At 37.2% G+C, this 16,295-nt stretch overlaps 1 protein-coding gene across 7 annotated transcripts in view; it reads right to left on the bottom strand.

The window, feature by feature from the left end:
• The window catches only part of LOC104152916 (BDP1 general transcription factor IIIB subunit), a 52,980-nt gene that overhangs the window by 24,360 nt on the left and 12,325 nt on the right, over window positions 1–16,295 (bottom strand). For 5 of the 7 annotated variants that reach the window (XM_068924399.1, XM_068924400.1, XM_068924405.1 and 2 more), the window contains 16 exons: window positions 16,149–16,275; window positions 14,909–15,068; window positions 12,961–13,037; window positions 11,385–11,529; window positions 11,144–11,220; window positions 10,236–10,395; window positions 9,746–9,828; window positions 8,343–8,574; window positions 7,654–7,841; window positions 6,737–6,950; window positions 6,030–6,217; window positions 5,235–5,451; window positions 3,633–3,748; window positions 2,690–2,909; window positions 1,995–2,182; window positions 553–769 (listed from right to left, as the gene is read on the bottom strand). In XM_068924399.1, the coding sequence (XP_068780500.1) occupies window positions 553–769; window positions 1,995–2,182; window positions 2,690–2,909; window positions 3,633–3,748; window positions 5,235–5,451; window positions 6,030–6,217; window positions 6,737–6,950; window positions 7,654–7,841; window positions 8,343–8,574; window positions 9,746–9,828; window positions 10,236–10,395; window positions 11,144–11,220; window positions 11,385–11,529; window positions 12,961–13,037; window positions 14,909–15,068; window positions 16,149–16,275 (2,609 nt within the window). The remainder of the gene's footprint in view (window positions 1–552; window positions 770–1,994; window positions 2,183–2,689; window positions 2,910–3,632; window positions 3,749–5,234; window positions 5,452–6,029; window positions 6,218–6,736; window positions 6,951–7,653; window positions 7,842–8,342; window positions 8,575–9,745; window positions 9,829–10,235; window positions 10,396–11,143; window positions 11,221–11,384; window positions 11,530–12,960; window positions 13,038–14,908; window positions 15,069–16,148; window positions 16,276–16,295) is intronic. The other 2 variants (XM_068924403.1, XM_068924401.1) reach the window with 2 other exon arrangements.

The raw sequence follows: 16,295 nt of genomic DNA, 5'->3' as shown, positions 1-16,295 counted from the left end.
CATCAGTAAGTGCAGTCCCATCAACTATGGGCACTTGGCCAAAACGTATGCTAATTGAAAATTTCCAGTGATCTATTTAGAAAATAAAGAGCAACTTGATTCAGATACCACAACTATAGACAGAAAGAAGCAGTCTGGGCCAGCTCAGGTCTGCTGATGTAATTTAAGCAGAAGGAAGTCTAAACAGGCTATTCAGGTATGTGTCACTAACCGTAAGTATGTGGCATTAGACAGCTGTCTTAATTTTCACTGTTCAATGCATAGCAGACATTAAATTTGCTGGTAACAGGGTTAGCATGTATTTATGCTAATGAAGACTCTTGGCCATGTAAATTGTTAAAACTTAGAACTGACAGTACATAGTAAATATTCCCACAGTTTTTGGATTCTGAGTACGTTCAGTCAACAACACTTCCATTGGTGAAGTAAAAAAAGAAAAGAATCACTTTAACCATTCATATCCATATACTGGGTTTCTGCAGCATGAGTTCTAAAAAGTTAAGCACAAGAATTAAGATATAAATTGGCCCAAACTAAACGTTCAGCACTTACCATTGACACATCTGTTTTTCCTGACACCAAACACTCTTCGGCATTTCTAATCGCAGAGCTGTCTTCATTTCTGCTTCCACCTTCTTCAGAATCATCTCTTTTTCTAGTACCTCTCATTAGGTTTGACTTTGGCTTCCAGAGGGGGCCCCTCACTTGATGCAAAGCTTTTGTATCACTTGATTCACTTTTTTCTCCAGAACTGAATTTATCACTGGACCTACAAAATATTAAGGTTTTAAATCTTAGTGCTCAGGTACTATTAAATAGACTGTACAAGCCTGGCTCACATACAAATATTTAGTACATCCACCCAGAAATTGACCTAAGTGTTCTGCATTTTCTCTACTTATTTATTAAACTCCACTCACTAGGGGAAGAAAAAGAGCAATGCAGAAAGGAGATAATTTGCTTTTCTTCAGTAATGGACCTTTCAGTTTGCTTTTGGATGAGCAAGCAAAACAAAGTCAGCTACAGACGAAAGTTTCAGCCTATGCCACCACAGGCCCCAAAAATTAAGCAGCCATGGAAGCATCTTCATTAATTCCAACATTCAAGGTACTACAGTCTTTAAACAGGATGTGCTTGAAGAGATGTGAGAATTTCATTCGTATCAGTAAGATCACTAAAATCTTGGACTTTTAAATTCAAAATTGAGGATCTTCCCCCATCACAGAAGCCAAGAAGACTCAGTAAGGTAAGGCTCTTTTCTTACTATCCTTTGCACAAAGACTCTGGGATATGGCTACGACACAAGTCATGAAAGAGATCCCAAACAGAGATTCAGAGACAGAAAGGAGCAAGAGGAGAATTTCAGAGAACAGTAAAATAATTGGATCCTAGGCTGCTCTATATTAGTTAAGATTATGCAAAAGACAGCTTATAACATAGTCCAGAACTGTTACAAGTGAATGGCACAATCTGCCTCATATTACACATACATAAAAGGCACCCCCCCCCGGCCAAAGCATTGCACAAACTTCTCCTGCTAGAAAGGAAAACTGAAGAAACAAGGAATACATTTAAGACAAGCTCATTGCAAACTGCTCTAGGTAGAATAACCTAAAGTGAGCTTGTCTTCCTTTCAAGGGTCCACATCCATAGTCCGCTCTACCTTAGGTGTGTGTTAATGAAAAATTCACACAGCTGAACTCCGACTGCTTGCTCCTACTGTCCTACTCCTATCTGCAAAATATCCTTTTCTAATGAGGAAAACAGTCTTGAAAAATTATGTGATGCCATTGAAAAATACCCTTAAAATTATGTAAGGATGCCACCTAGTGACCTTCATGGCAGTTAACACATACAACTGATATAGCTCAGCCTACACTTCAAGAAGCAAGCACTAAATGAAAATAACTGGATAAACACATTAAGGTTTGTTTGTTTGTTTGTTTGTTTTTTAAAAAAAGAGCTTTTTTTAGTTTGTCAACAGGGAATTTTACCTCTCCGGGGTATCCTGAATGCTTCCTACAGCCTCTGTAGATAGATACTCTTTTTGCTCTCTCTCATCGGGGCAATCTGGTGATTTTTCAGGGGAACAGAGTATTTCTGACCTCATACTTCTTGTATTTGTCTCTGGACTGTCATTCTTAGCCGAATTCCCCACAGGCAACAATGCTTCCATGTCATCCTTAAATTTGGGGGAAATGACAGTATTAGCACAAAATATATCAGATGTACAATAAAACATTGCAAGTTACAAGCTAGAGGTTAATTTCAAACAAAAGTTTGTTTAAAAATTTTATAGCAGCTTATGGCGTCTATCACTGTTCCCTTCTCCCTTGAAGGCATTTGATCCCTTGAAGGCATCAATATATTCCTTTGTGATCAGCCACCAGTGGGTTCAGAATAAACCCCACAGCAGAAATATGCTATGCACATAACTATTAATTATCATGTACGTGACTGAAATATAAAATGTAAGTGAAGAGCAGGATGAGTCTTTAACAAAAAACGTAGACAGGAGTAGTGCAAAAGACCTCATATTAGGTGCAAGTATCCAGCAAGAATATAATTCTCACTAGTCAAAATTTAATTTATGGGTTGAAAGCAGCTAATTTAGACACTTCATAAAAGCAATGGGTGCAGGGACAAGTATCAATAAGCGCAGTCCAAAAGATCTGGACAGAATTCTCACTTGTGAGGAAAGAGGTTCCTCAGACTCTTCTACCACAGGGAGACTCTCTCCTTTTTCCGCTTCCTCCTCAACTGGAGCAGCAAGCTTTTGCACCACCAAAGATTCTTTCTTGCTACATGCTCTTCCTAGGTTAGGTCGAGCCCTCTGAAATCGATTCCTTAAGAGTTGTGCTGGTTTGAGGGCAGCCAGCTTGCCTTCCGGGAAAATGGATTTTTCAGCACTAGCGTATTTAAAACAAAACAAAACAAAAGTCAATTGACTTCATTTGCGGGTGGGGAAGAAAACACTTCTGCATGCATTCCATTTTTAATCAACACTTATATAAGATGATTAGAAAAATCTGATATACCATATGTTTTGTTTAAAATCAAGAAAACTACCTTTGCAACATATATATTACTATATATGTTTATAACTATAACCATTATATATTATGGTTAAGATTTGGCAACAAATAAGGAAATTTCATTGTCAAAACATTTTTGACAGCAACGAGAAAGTTGTGTTACTAATCAAACCAACACTGAAGAACCTGCAACTTGATATAGGTTTAAAATCTTATTTTGACATAAGCAATAGTAAAATAGAAGAGCATACTGGGACCAATAAAAGACAGAACTCTGGCACTTTGCAAAATATACGAGCATTACATGTACGATCACTGTACGCAGAAATACAAATCCAGTAAGAAAAGCTTGGTCAAAAAGAGCTATGAGCTCAAACAGAGCAAGACTGTACCAGATAAACAATGAGAACTAGTTCAGTTCAACTAAAAATGTAATCTGGAAACAAACACGGCAAGACACTGCCAGCAGGCACTGAAAACTAAGCATTAGAAAAAGACAGGAAACAACGAACAAAAGAATTGACATTTGCAGAAGTGTCTAATTTATATACCAGATGAAAACCTTTTAAACCTGATTTTGCTAGACTCTAACCTCACCTGCTTTGCTTACGCAACACATTTTCAGAAATATGGGGCACCCGAGGCTCCTCTTGCTGTGCCTGTTCCTCATCACTCAATACATCAGCTTGATGCAATATAATTTCATTTTCACCCTTTAATTTGCAATAAAATATAAACATTATGACTTGTAGCATGAAGAAAAAGGAGAAGCAAGCAAATTTTTAAAACAGAAATGCGTTTTATTAAAAAAAAAAAAAAAGCAAGCATAAACTACGGATCTCAGTGTTAATTTCTCAACATGAACACAGAAGAGAATCATGCTGTTTTATTGAGACTAACCTGCCTGAGCACATAAATCAATTAAAAGGCATGCAGGAGCATAATTTTTTTTCAGTTCTGGGCTCCCTAGAGTTAGTTTCTTCACCACTACCATAGGCACCTAAGCACTAAGCAATAAATAGACAAGTGTTATCCATAATCAGTTGTATTACATGGAGCACAAGGGAAACCGTGCACTGAGGCCTTTGAAAAGGCTTTGGAAAACCTTTGAAATGTGGACACTTCAGAGCACAACACAGACGCACCCTAGCTGTCACAGAATAACCTCAGACTCAGAAAGGTTTATTAGTTTTACTTCTGTATTCGCCACACTGGTTCCACACAGACACCACTCAAACACACTCCTCAGCGCTCCAGGTCCAAGACAGCTTTATTAGTACAGAGGAGCATCAGACCTCTGTACTCTGCAGTGGCTCTATCCATTTTGTACTGCACAGAGTAGCTGCGTATGCATGGTCCACAGGCCACAGGTCTAGAAGAGCCAAAGCTGAACCAGAAGCAACTAACTCAGCTGGGCATGAGCAGTGCCCTTGGGGCACTGAGTGCACCTGCAGTATGCCTCTCCTGCTCCTCTCTGGGAGCGTGGCTCACAAGTACTCACAGCTAGCTCTACACAAATAAGTCAGTCTCAGAAAGTTTAAGCTATATTTGAGTTCTCAGTCAACTCTCCACAGAACCAGTTCATGTCTGCAGATTAATGATGCCATGGATGCAACCTACAAGATGGTTACAGAGAGTTTAATACTACTACAATGGCTTGTACAGTGCCTAGTAAAGTGTCTGTGGGACATAACACATCAGTAAATATCCTCAACTTTACACAGGTAAATTGAGTCAGTGTCAGACATTGTAATGGTGAAGCCAGTCAAAGCTTAATTCTTGCATAAAAATAGCTGTTTCTTCACCTTCTCTTGATACTTCATGCTGGATTCCTCAACACAGACTTGATTCATCCAAAAAGGAAAGATAAAATGAGCAAAAAGCTCATTTTATACTGCTATATATAAAATGCACTTTTCTTCTATAATCCCCTAAACGTGCACAATCCTTTTCCATCATGCAGTCCAACCAAAATCACACCCTCATTTTCCAGAAGATATGAGTAATACAGGTTGTACGTGTCACCATTTCATATCTGCATTACCTCAACGTATCACAGTTTTGGGAAGTTTTCCCTGAAGTATGGCACTTCAGCTTCAGGGAATGCTTCTCAAGCGTCCTAATGTAACTTCATAACACAGAACATGCAACTTGAAAGCGTTTTTTTGAAGGTAAAGAATTTATTCTTATTACACTTACGACAACAGACACAGCATTGGCCGATTCGTCTTTTTGCAATACCAGCTGCTCTGCCTCAGGTTTTTTATCCCACTCATGTTTTTCTGTTTGTAATTCCTTCCTTCCCACAGTGCTTCTGAAGTTTGGCTTGTGTCTCTGAAATCGGCCCCTCACTAACTGGACAGGTTGAAGAGAAGCTGATTTGCTTTCTTCTTGAGTCGTATTTCTGCTGTCAAACCTAAGTCAGACAGAAAAAAAAAAAATCTGAAACTTAATATAAAAGTATGCCATTAAAAACCACAGGTCAGTTATATTTACCTATAAAACATCTCTCTGAATTTTTAAAAGAAACAGGTAAATAAAATTCTTCTGAGTTTACCCTATACACACAAATCTTTGTTTCAGCAAGAAGTGCAAAGCACCAGTCTAACTACTTCAACAACAGAATTAACTAATTCATTAGAGGCACTATCTTACTCTTCGCTTATTACTATAAAACGAAAGCAATTTTCACGTGGTTTGTCTGAAAAGCAAACTGACATTCTTCTGCTTAAACTAAACGCCTCTAGTGTTTCAGATGATGAAACCAACTCTGACAAAATACCAGCTGTAAAAATGAATGCTCATTAATTTGATGCTTAGCATAGAAATAACTGGAATTTCAATATAATCGATGCTGAAACTATGAAAACCGACATCTCATTAGGTATTTTTATTAGCTTTTCTTTGCCAGTGAGAAATCCATTGGCACAACAATTGCCTTTTTAACACGTCTTCACTGTCACAATCGAGAAACAGAAGCGGCTAAGTCTTTACCCTGCATCAGTAGCTGAGGTCTCTTCTTGGTTATGTACAGGTGGACAAGACTTGAGTTCACCCTCCTCTGATCTTGAAAGCATCTCCAAGGACTGATGACTTGGCCTTCCAGAAGCTTCCTGAAAGCCAAGAGAGTTTTCCTTTCCTAAGGATTCAAACGACTGCAGGACTTCATATTTTTCTGTTTTCTAAAACAATAAAAAGAAACGAACCAGAAAAAGTCATGATACTTACTCAGACCAAAAAGGACATTAATCATGATGTCCATAAAGATCAGTATTAATCACTCTCTAATGTATTTCCTGCAGGAAAACTCCCATTGCTTACTTATTTGCTTACTAATAACTTCCCAGGCTTTCCAAGAAAAACATACACTTGTTTAAAAGAAATTAAACTGCTTGATATCTGTATTTCTTCTTTGAGATCTTTTAGTAGTACTTTTCTTTCTTCACTGTCATCTCTACAAGCGCACCTCAGGTCAGAAAGACATTTGGATACCTAACAAAATATATAGTGGATGTAACTGTATGCAAGGAATAATAGCTTAAGTGGAAGGTAGGGGAGTTTCTATTTAGAAAATTTCAGCTCTTGAAAACATTTTGTTTCAGGAAAGATTAACTTGCATTTTCAAAAAAATCGTCAGTGTTTACTTCAGTTCCACAAACCCAAAGGCTCAGCTAAAATTAAAGAAAAAGAAAAAGCCTTACATCTGCATCAGGAAGGGTGCTACATTCACGGTCACACTGCGTTAAACTTTCTTCCTTATTGGTATCAGCCTGTGATACACCTTTATTTACATCCAGCACATCCTTTCTACCGGTTATCTTTCCTAAATTTGGCCTTGGTCTCTGGAATCGACTCCTCAATAGCCGAGCTGATGAAACAATGGTTTTCTCCTCTTGCTTCTGAGGACCAGATTCCCTACAAAACAAAAAAATAAAAGCACAATTGAAGGCAGGGACAACAGCGGCTCGCCAGGTCATGCCTGAAATACTTGTATGTGATTCTCTCCAATACAGGAGCCAAGTATAAAAACATTTAGCTTTCTTAGAGCAATAGCCAAAGTTACTGACATTGAAAAAAGGTCAAAAAAGGTCATATCAAACACATCATCAATCAAAAACCCATGCATCTTATAAATAGGTCAAAGACAAGTACAAAATGAAGCAATTTCAGAACAACTGCAACTTCCAGTCACAACAAGTGTTTTACAAATTTTCCATCTTTGTCTAATCACATCTAGAACTACACAACGGATTTATTAGAACCCACCTTTTTAAAAGGACCGCTTAACAGGAAACCAAAACCTTATACCCAAGAATTTAATGCAAGCACATAGGGCTGTATTTTTAGGACTAACATGCAGAAGGTAAACACAAGAACTGAGCATCAGAAAAAAAGCTATTTATTTACAAACTGGACTCAATACGATATGCCAAGAGAAGATAAATTTAGTACTTTCACATGTGTTTTTTATTCTAGTATTGTCTCAATTAAAAATAAGCTTTAAAGCTAGGATGAGTTTATACCTATAACAATTTTAGCTGTTGGAGCTGAATGTTAAATACCTAGAGATATCAGTATTTTTTTTTAAATCATCCCTCCACTTAAAAAACAAACTTACTCTATACTGAAGTCTGAAACTTCATTCAAGACATCTGAAGATTCCTCTTCACATTCACAGCTTTCAGCTGAGGACTTCTGGGGGGAACACTGGCTTGCACGTATTGAGCCCATCCTCTCAGAATCTGCACAGACATCCTCTTCTAATATTACAGTGCATGGCTGAGCGTCTTCATAATCCATCACATCCTAAAAAGAACACAAATTTCACTCTAAGAAAAAAAAAAAAAAAAGCTCAACCTCTCCCTTAGAAGAGCAGAGGGGGGAAAAAAGGGGTTTATTTTAGTGCCTCTCCTACAAAAATGCTCAAAAAGATCTCTTACTTCCTGTTCAACCAATTAAAAATCACTAGATAATTTAAAAATTCAAATTTGTTATTTTTCTATATACTGTTTTAAATGGTTTATTTTCCAAGACTGTTCTTTCTGTTCTGCACTGCTCTTTTCATATATGATATCACTCCTAAAACAATGGAGAAATGGGATGCAATCTCTCTCCATGGAAAACATAATCTAAATGCAAGCATTAGAAAATTCTGTGATATTTCAGATAATTCTGAAAGAACAACGTGGCATGCACCTAGATCTTTGTTACTAAGGCATCTGCTTGGGCTTCAGAGAAAAAAAAACGTGCCTAATCACACACTTGCAACCGCAAACACCCCCAATTGTTCATGAGTAGGAAACTCACATTTTTGAGGCATGAAACATTTTTTTCATTCCTAGGGAGCGTCACATCCTTTTCCATTTCTCCATATTCAGTTTTCTCCTCTTCAGCATCTTTTTTCTGTGTTTGGACTTCAGGCCTTGCAGTAGTTCTTCCTATATTAGGTTTTGGTCTTGGCATTCGGCCTCTCTTTAGGGGTGCTGGTTTCAGCACAGTCTGTTTGCTGTCCTCCTGTAAACCGGTTCTTTCATTAGACCTGGAAAAACACATACGATTCGTAAGTACATAAGATGAATGAAAGTTGGAGGGGTCTCAGAGAAATAATATCCTCCTCCTCCCACCCCCACCCCCCTACTTCTTCTTCCCCCTACTTATTAACATGCACTTACTTAGAACTGAGCTATTCACTGCTAACTTAGAAGTCAGAGGTATATCTGTTGGAGGCTGAAAGAGTACTTGAGAAATTAGCATTTGTTTGCCCTGTCCTTATTTCCTCGTAGGAGGAAGGATACCACACTAAATAGACCTTTTCTCACCCCCTGCAACAGGCTCTTCTCCTGTTCCTATCTGCCTCAGGATGACCTCTGACCCATAATAACTCCTCTCATTTTCCTATCTGCTCTAGAGGCATACGGTCTTAATTTAATTAAGGGTCCAAATGGTTAAGCTGCAAACATTCAGAGACTACACGATTAACTTGATCCATAATCTTACCAACATGAAAATGTCAGCAGCATATTATTAAAACCAGCAATCAGCTTCTATGCCTTTTCACCCTGAGCACCAAGTTATATAGCATGGTTCATGAAAGAAATAGCTAAAATATTTTAGCTACCAGATCAAACCCCAGTTTACCTCCCTCCATCCTCTTCAACTATCCATCTTTAAAAATAAAAAGAAAAACCACACAATTTACAACCTTTCCTGCAAAATACACTCCTCAGCGCATTTACACTACAGCCTCCACTGAAATGAAAAGCAGGACATATTTCTTGATTAACATATGCATTAAGCTGCCTACACATTTTTTTCCCCTAATCCCAGGTATCTAACACTTAACTACACTTTAAGAGCAAATTTATTCCTATTATTTAAATATATAAAATTTTCCATCACTGGAACGTATGTATTTCAGTATTAAAGCTAGTGGACAAGGCTTGTTTTTGTTTTAAAGGGACTAACGTTCAATTTTTTGTGTTTATCATGCTTAAAGCCTCATTTAAGAGCACTGCTTTAAAAACAAAAATGGTTAATCTATGTATGCCATGCATTAAAAAAAGTTATTTTTCTTCCTTCAACTTCCGTCTCGCTGCAGAAATTTACCAAGAAAGTTCTATAATTACCATTCTGTATAATACTACCAGAAGTGAGAGGGATGGCAAAGAGCCAGAGAGCAGTGCACGGCTTCTCATTTTTCACATACTTACTGAGACACCGTCTCCAAGACCTTATCGTGTTTTCCGGCAGATCCTCCACTGGTAGTATCATACCCATTACTTTGGTCAGTATTCTGAATAGAAACAGAACATTAAAGACATTAATTCTTTTACATTTATCAAGTACAGGATTACCTAACAGGCCAGATACTGCCCAAAATAGGATATGAAATGGGATGCTATGACAGATACAGACGATTCATAGGGTAAGTTTCACATTAGTCAGAAAGGTGCAGTAAAATCTAGATCAAATACAGATAAGCTTGTATTTGCTGCAGGACATGAGATTATTGGCATCTACCATATGTGTCAAAAACTCCCAGCTTAGCTGAATTCTCTGAGCAATATCACACTGTCACCGCAGATTAAGCAAGTGGTTGACTTCTGGTCACGTTCAGCAAAAAAAGATAGTGTTGCAGTTACATTCAACAGGTTTTTTAGCTAAACACATTACTTTCAGTTATCTTAGTCAATTAAATACCTTTTCAGTTTCTCTCTTAGGCTCCACATGGGACATTTTATCTTTTCCTGCAACTTTTTCAGGCTCTTCTTTCTTTCCAGATGCTCTTGTAATGTTTGGCTTAAACCGCTGTCGACATCCTCTAACTACTGTCTTTGCAATCACCTTTTTTTCGGGTTCTCTGAACAAGAGAGATTAGCAAAGGATTCACAACGATGATATTTACTCCCTAACATTCAAGCCTACATAGTACCCGACAACCTGCATAGCTTTCTTTACTGGAGATGAATCTTATATTGAGTTGTCTTTGGAAAGATTTGCACCCACTTATGCAAGTTTCTTCATATGAGCACAAAACCTGTTTTGGTCTTACAGTGTGGAAACTCCATTTATCTTCCCATTAAGAGGATATGAAGTTATCACGTAGCTACTTTTTGCCACCTTTTCTGAAAGATTTTAAAATAATGTCACAAACGAAGAACTTCAGTAGACTGCATGCCATAGCTGCTTCTGCAAGCGTCAAGAGCTGAGCCATTAGTTGGGAAAAAAGGGTGGCAGAAAGTCAAAGTCACAGATCTACATTCCTAGTAAAGTCTGGTTTAGTCCTGTGCAACGATCTCACCACTAAAATCTTACCTCTGTATTAACATTCAGTTATGGCTTTCTTCCCCCAAATACCAAGCAAATTTGACTCTCTGTAAAGTAATGCTTTCTTCAATTTCTCAAGAAAGAAGCGCCTATCCTCTACAGTAGTACCATTTGATACAGTCCAAGAAAACGCAGAAGCCAAATTTAAGATGAATACGAATCTTCCCAACTAGTGTTGCATAAAGACCTTTTTACAATAGCACCATGCAGAATAAATTAAAAATTATAATCAAAGTTGTAAGTTAACACCAGTAGACTGGAAAAGCAATTTTAACACTTACTCAGATTTAGTCTCCAGATCTACGTTCTCTACTTCAGTGATTTCACTTCTGTTACTTCCACTCTCTTCCACAGTGCACTGAAATTAAGACAAGAAATATTATTCTTGGACAAGTGGTCAGATACCTCAAAGGCAGCCCTCCGAACCCATATGACAGTGTAGCTGGTTCACAGGATCAGCACTGATCAGAATGGATACAATATCAATAGCATAGCATATTAAGCAACATTTCTCCTTCTAACCTTTTCAGCTTCATTCACAAGCTTTGGAGAGGAAGTCTCAGCCTCCAGTTTTTCTTGGGTTGCTGCTTCTCTCCTTCCAGATGATTTTGCTAAATTGGGTTTAGGTCTTTGAAAACGCCCTTTGGGTGCTGGCTTTTCAGCTTCCCTTAAGGTATGAAAAGAGGGGTTTTATATTACCAGAGAAAACTAACATTTCATATGGTCCGAGATATACTTAAAGAGCAGCACAGACTGAATGGGTAATAAAGATACGGTTTTTGTCAGTTTATTAGATCATTCTTAGAATATATGCTATTACTTAAAGGACAGAATCTCAAGTAAACCTCAAAACCTTTGCTGCCTTTCAGTGGAATCCAACTTAAAAATACCTGAAGGAAGAGTCTCTTGCTGCTACAGTTGAAATACCTCTTTCTGTAGGGATTCAGAATTGAAGCTAGTAAGAACAGGCTTACTGACGTCAGTAGAAACTAAAACCAGAAACAATAGAAATCTGCTTCAAAAGTACAAGAGATTTACTTCATATACAAAATTTTCTGTCTCCCTTTCCCGTTCCTCCCCTTTCAGAGCTATCCCACTCACAGAACTATGATCTGCTGTTTTCAAACTCTTTGTCCCACCGCCAATGCCCAAACGTTCTTGAAAAGTGAGATGCACGTAACAATCTCTGCATCCTTAATGACTGCAATAGAGTTTCCCAGTTCCGCACACTGTTTACCAGAGTCAATAAGGTTATTGGTAATATCATCAATAATCCTCTGATTGGGAACTACTACCTTATCTTATCTGTTTCCTAGGATAGAGGAAATAAAATTGTGACAATCAGGAGCGACCTGTCCTTCAACAAGGAAAGGACAGAAGGATGAAACTTTCATATTTAGAAGTGCTACTAACTAAACGTTAACTAGAATTCCATCTCTAAATCAACTTTAAAGAATCATACCGCGGATTTTTAAGTCTATGATCATACAAACTGGAAACCTTAGGTGCACAAGAGGATTGAATGCCACTAATCAGTCACAGGTATTCCTGTTAGAAATAGTCACAAAGATTAACTTCATAAAGGAGAATAGTCAAGACAGAAATAGAGTACCTTCCAGAGAGGTATATCTCAACTTAGACTCTTGCATTAAATTCCAAAGATCAACAGTGTCCAATTATAAAGGTATGAATACATTATACACGTGGGGTGTGCGGCTAATGAGCTCTGATGGACATCTACCAGTTTCAAGGAAACCAACAATGCCCTTTTCTAAACCAGCGATCATAACTGACATTCCCATACAAAACGGCAAAATTTCTTTAGAGAAATTTCTCTTGCCGTTACTGATTGTAGAAGGATTAACTCTTCTAAGCTTCGTCAAGTCTTTCTCCTCATTCCCAGGTAATATTCTAAGTTTTGGTCAAAGCATCACTCCTCAGCAATCAAAATTTCTATCAAAAGTCCTTCTTGAATAAGGAAGAAAAGTTATCATGCTCCACCATCTAATCTTAGCCTGATTAAACAGACTTTATATCCAAATTAAGTAAATGCAGGTTTAGCTTAAGTACTAATGCAAGGTAAAATAATTCTACTCACATTATTTCAGATTGAAAATCACTGTCTGATGCATTCTCCTTTTCATCTGGTTTACATGAGTCATATATATCTTTGTCCTGAGTAAGGAAACAAACAAGTGTTTATCACTTCAACTCTGCAACGTTGAGGAACTCTTTGCCGTAAGATAATGACAAGCAGAAATATGAACAAGGCTCCTCTGTCTTTTAATTTGGTGAAGCTGATAACAGACTCTTTAGGAAGTAACAGCTATTTCTAGCTTCCAGGTCCAGTATTTAAATCTTTTTCTTAGAGATGACTGACCGTAATTCTGAAAATGAAGGGGGGGAAAAAAAAAAAAACACAACACAGCCTAGAAAACACAGCAAAGTTTATATAGAATTTATTTAGTGCATTAAGATAAACATCTATTGAATAAAGATATTTTCTCTTCTTTAGTCACTTTTTCATCATGTTAATAGAATCATGTTTCCCACTGGCTGGCTGGCTATTTCAAATTAAGTCAGTAATTGTGTTCTATTAGTTTTAATATAAATTAACCATAGCAGGCCAAAAGAATTGTAACTGAATAGCTGAGCTTCTGAAATTACCAGTTTTGGAAGGTTTTAAGACTTCATGTCAAACAGCCACAATTAATTACTCTGAAAGCTTAGCTACTTCACTATGCTCAGCTGATGTACATGGCACTTTGCCCTGTTCAGTTCATTATGTTTTACAAATATTATACCAAAAAATATCAGGAGAATGCAATGTTCTAACACTTCCCATTACAAGCATTTAGTATTTACGAAGATCTTAAGCAGTTCATTTTCTATTAAGAATGAAGAAATTTTAGGAACCAGAATGTAAAATAGAGGCCAAAGCACTAATAACTTGCACATGACCTTAGGGAGATGTTAACACTTAGAATTTCCTGATCTCTCACGCTAAACTTCATCCATAATCTTATTTTTCATCTTAGAAAGCACAAGAGGAAAATTAATTCATTCCTCCCATACACAGGTCTTCAAACAGGATGATAATGAGTTCCAAAAATGAGTTAGGGATACAAGGATAGAAGACCGATCAGAGAAACAGAATATTTTCCATATAAGGAGAAATTTAAGATTAGGACTCTTCAGCTTGAAAAAGATAACACTGGAGAAAACAGCACAGCAGTAATAACAAGGACAGCTTGGAGAAGATGAACAGGAATATAATAATGGAAGCAGACTGCATCATATTAAGCCACCAGGCAGCAGGCTTAAAATAATCTGAAGAATATACTTTTTCATTCAGTGCACAAAATAAGGAATTATCAGCTGTAGTATGCAGTTGATGACAGAAGTACAGATAGATACAAAAAGTCAGCTAGACAAATTGGTGGATAAGAGGTCCATCATTGGCTCTGAAAGAAGCCAGATGCAATCTCAGGAAGTTCCTAAACTGCCAGTACTGATTAGAGCATACCTGAGGAAAGATCATTCAATCTTGGTCCAGTTTCCCACAGTTTTGCTGAAACATTTCATACCGGCCAGGGGTGAGAGGATACAGAGGCCTACATTTTGAGGCAACACAAACAACCCTACACTCTTCCCACCCAAATCAGCTGTCAACATCACACTAGTACATGCAAGTCAGCAGAAACCTGCTCCAAGGTAGTACATCAAATTTCACTGTTGATATTATAGTGCTTCAATTTTGAATAATTAAACTGTTTAAATGTTTAAACTATCTATGGGATAAGCCAAATATGAGCATTATACTCTCTGAATAAGTTTAGTATAGCAAAAGCAAAACAAAACAAACAAACGCTGTCAATTTGGTTGGCTTTAAAATGTTGTTGATAGCCTCAGGTTTGTCGCCTTTTGCATGCCAAGTGGTAAAGCATTACAAAAACATATCAAAACTATACCTGATTTACATGAACATAGCTAATAGTAAACAGGAAGATCTAAAGAAGACAGAATTACTTAAAAAATAAAAATACCTTTGCTTCCGCAGTTTCTTCAGACTGTCTTTCTTTGTTTTTAAGCTTTGAAACTGGGAACTTTGAAAGCTGGCTTTCCTGTGGTACCTCATCTCTGATATCTAGCATTCTCAGTTTAGCAGATTCTGTTTCTAGCATACTATCATTGCCATCTTGAAAGCTAAAATCAATAAAAGCACATGAAAACGTAGATGTATTTCAATAGAAAGCTCATGTTGTTTACAGATCAAGTTGCACAGTAAAATTTAGATTTACAGCAGTATGCAATTTCTACAGAGTAGATAGTTACAGACGTTTTAGAGAACCTGACAAACTTTAGTGATATCCCCATAAGACGAGCTTTAAAACCACTTTTGTACTTTTGCAATGCCATTACAAGAAAAGTTAAAAATACCATCTGAATGTTTTACACAGATACAAGCTTAAACACAGACTTTATAGTTTAAAACACTGTCTGCAAAAGATTTTCCCTGATCTTCCATAACAGCCTACAATGAGTTCAAAGATAAGAATTACTGTTCTTCCATATGCTTCCTGTGAGGAATTCAAGTCCATAGAGGCTTTGAGAAAACTGTATGAAAATAGCAAATAATTACAATATAACTATATAGAGCACTTAACATGCAAAATTCTGAAGCAGCACCAACAGCTTCACAACAAGTTTTTAGATTTACTACTTTTATATATACAAAAAAACTCCACAAATATTCACATTCTTTCTAGTAAAAGAATGCCCAAAATTGAGACGAAAATCTTGCCTCTCGACCCAAGGCATAAGTTCAGCACAAGAAAAATCTGAGAAATTTTCCCTTCTCACAAGGAAACCTCTATTAAAGAAAACAGATATAAATTTCAAGTGTGTAGCAACACTACGTAGCAACACTACCAAGCACTCTTTTTGAGAGAAATATTAGTAAGTACTGTTAAGAGTTTTAAGCAAATATTTAGGATAAGCCAGTTTTCAAGCACACCTCCCCCAGAAAAGAAAGTAATTTTGGATAGGATTTTAATATAGATGTAAACTGATTTACAAGGAGAGCACCAGGGCAGAGAATACATTGAGGGTATAAATTGAAAGCAAAGGACTAAAACACAGGAGGGCACACCTTCATAGTTCTGAGAAATCAAAAAACCTGCCCATCTATGTCAATTAACACGATGGTAAGAGTCAACAAATTGAACCAGTTTTAAAAAATAAGCCATTTCTTATTTTGCCTAAGCTTTCTACTGCAAAAATTACCTGCATAAATTGAGATCACTTTCTCCCTCAGTTACGCTGTCCACTGGTAAACAGGACTCTGATTTCTCCTCCTCTACAACAGCAGTCTCATCTTGCTTTTCTTCAGTAGCACTGTCCAGTTCTTCTCCTAAGGTAGTAAGACCATCA

This window comes from Struthio camelus, chromosome W, assembly GCF_040807025.1.
Source record: "Struthio camelus isolate bStrCam1 chromosome W, bStrCam1.hap1, whole genome shotgun sequence".
NCBI lineage: Eukaryota > Metazoa > Chordata > Aves > Struthioniformes > Struthionidae > Struthio > Struthio camelus.
This window is presented reverse-complemented; position numbering and strand designations above follow the sequence as displayed.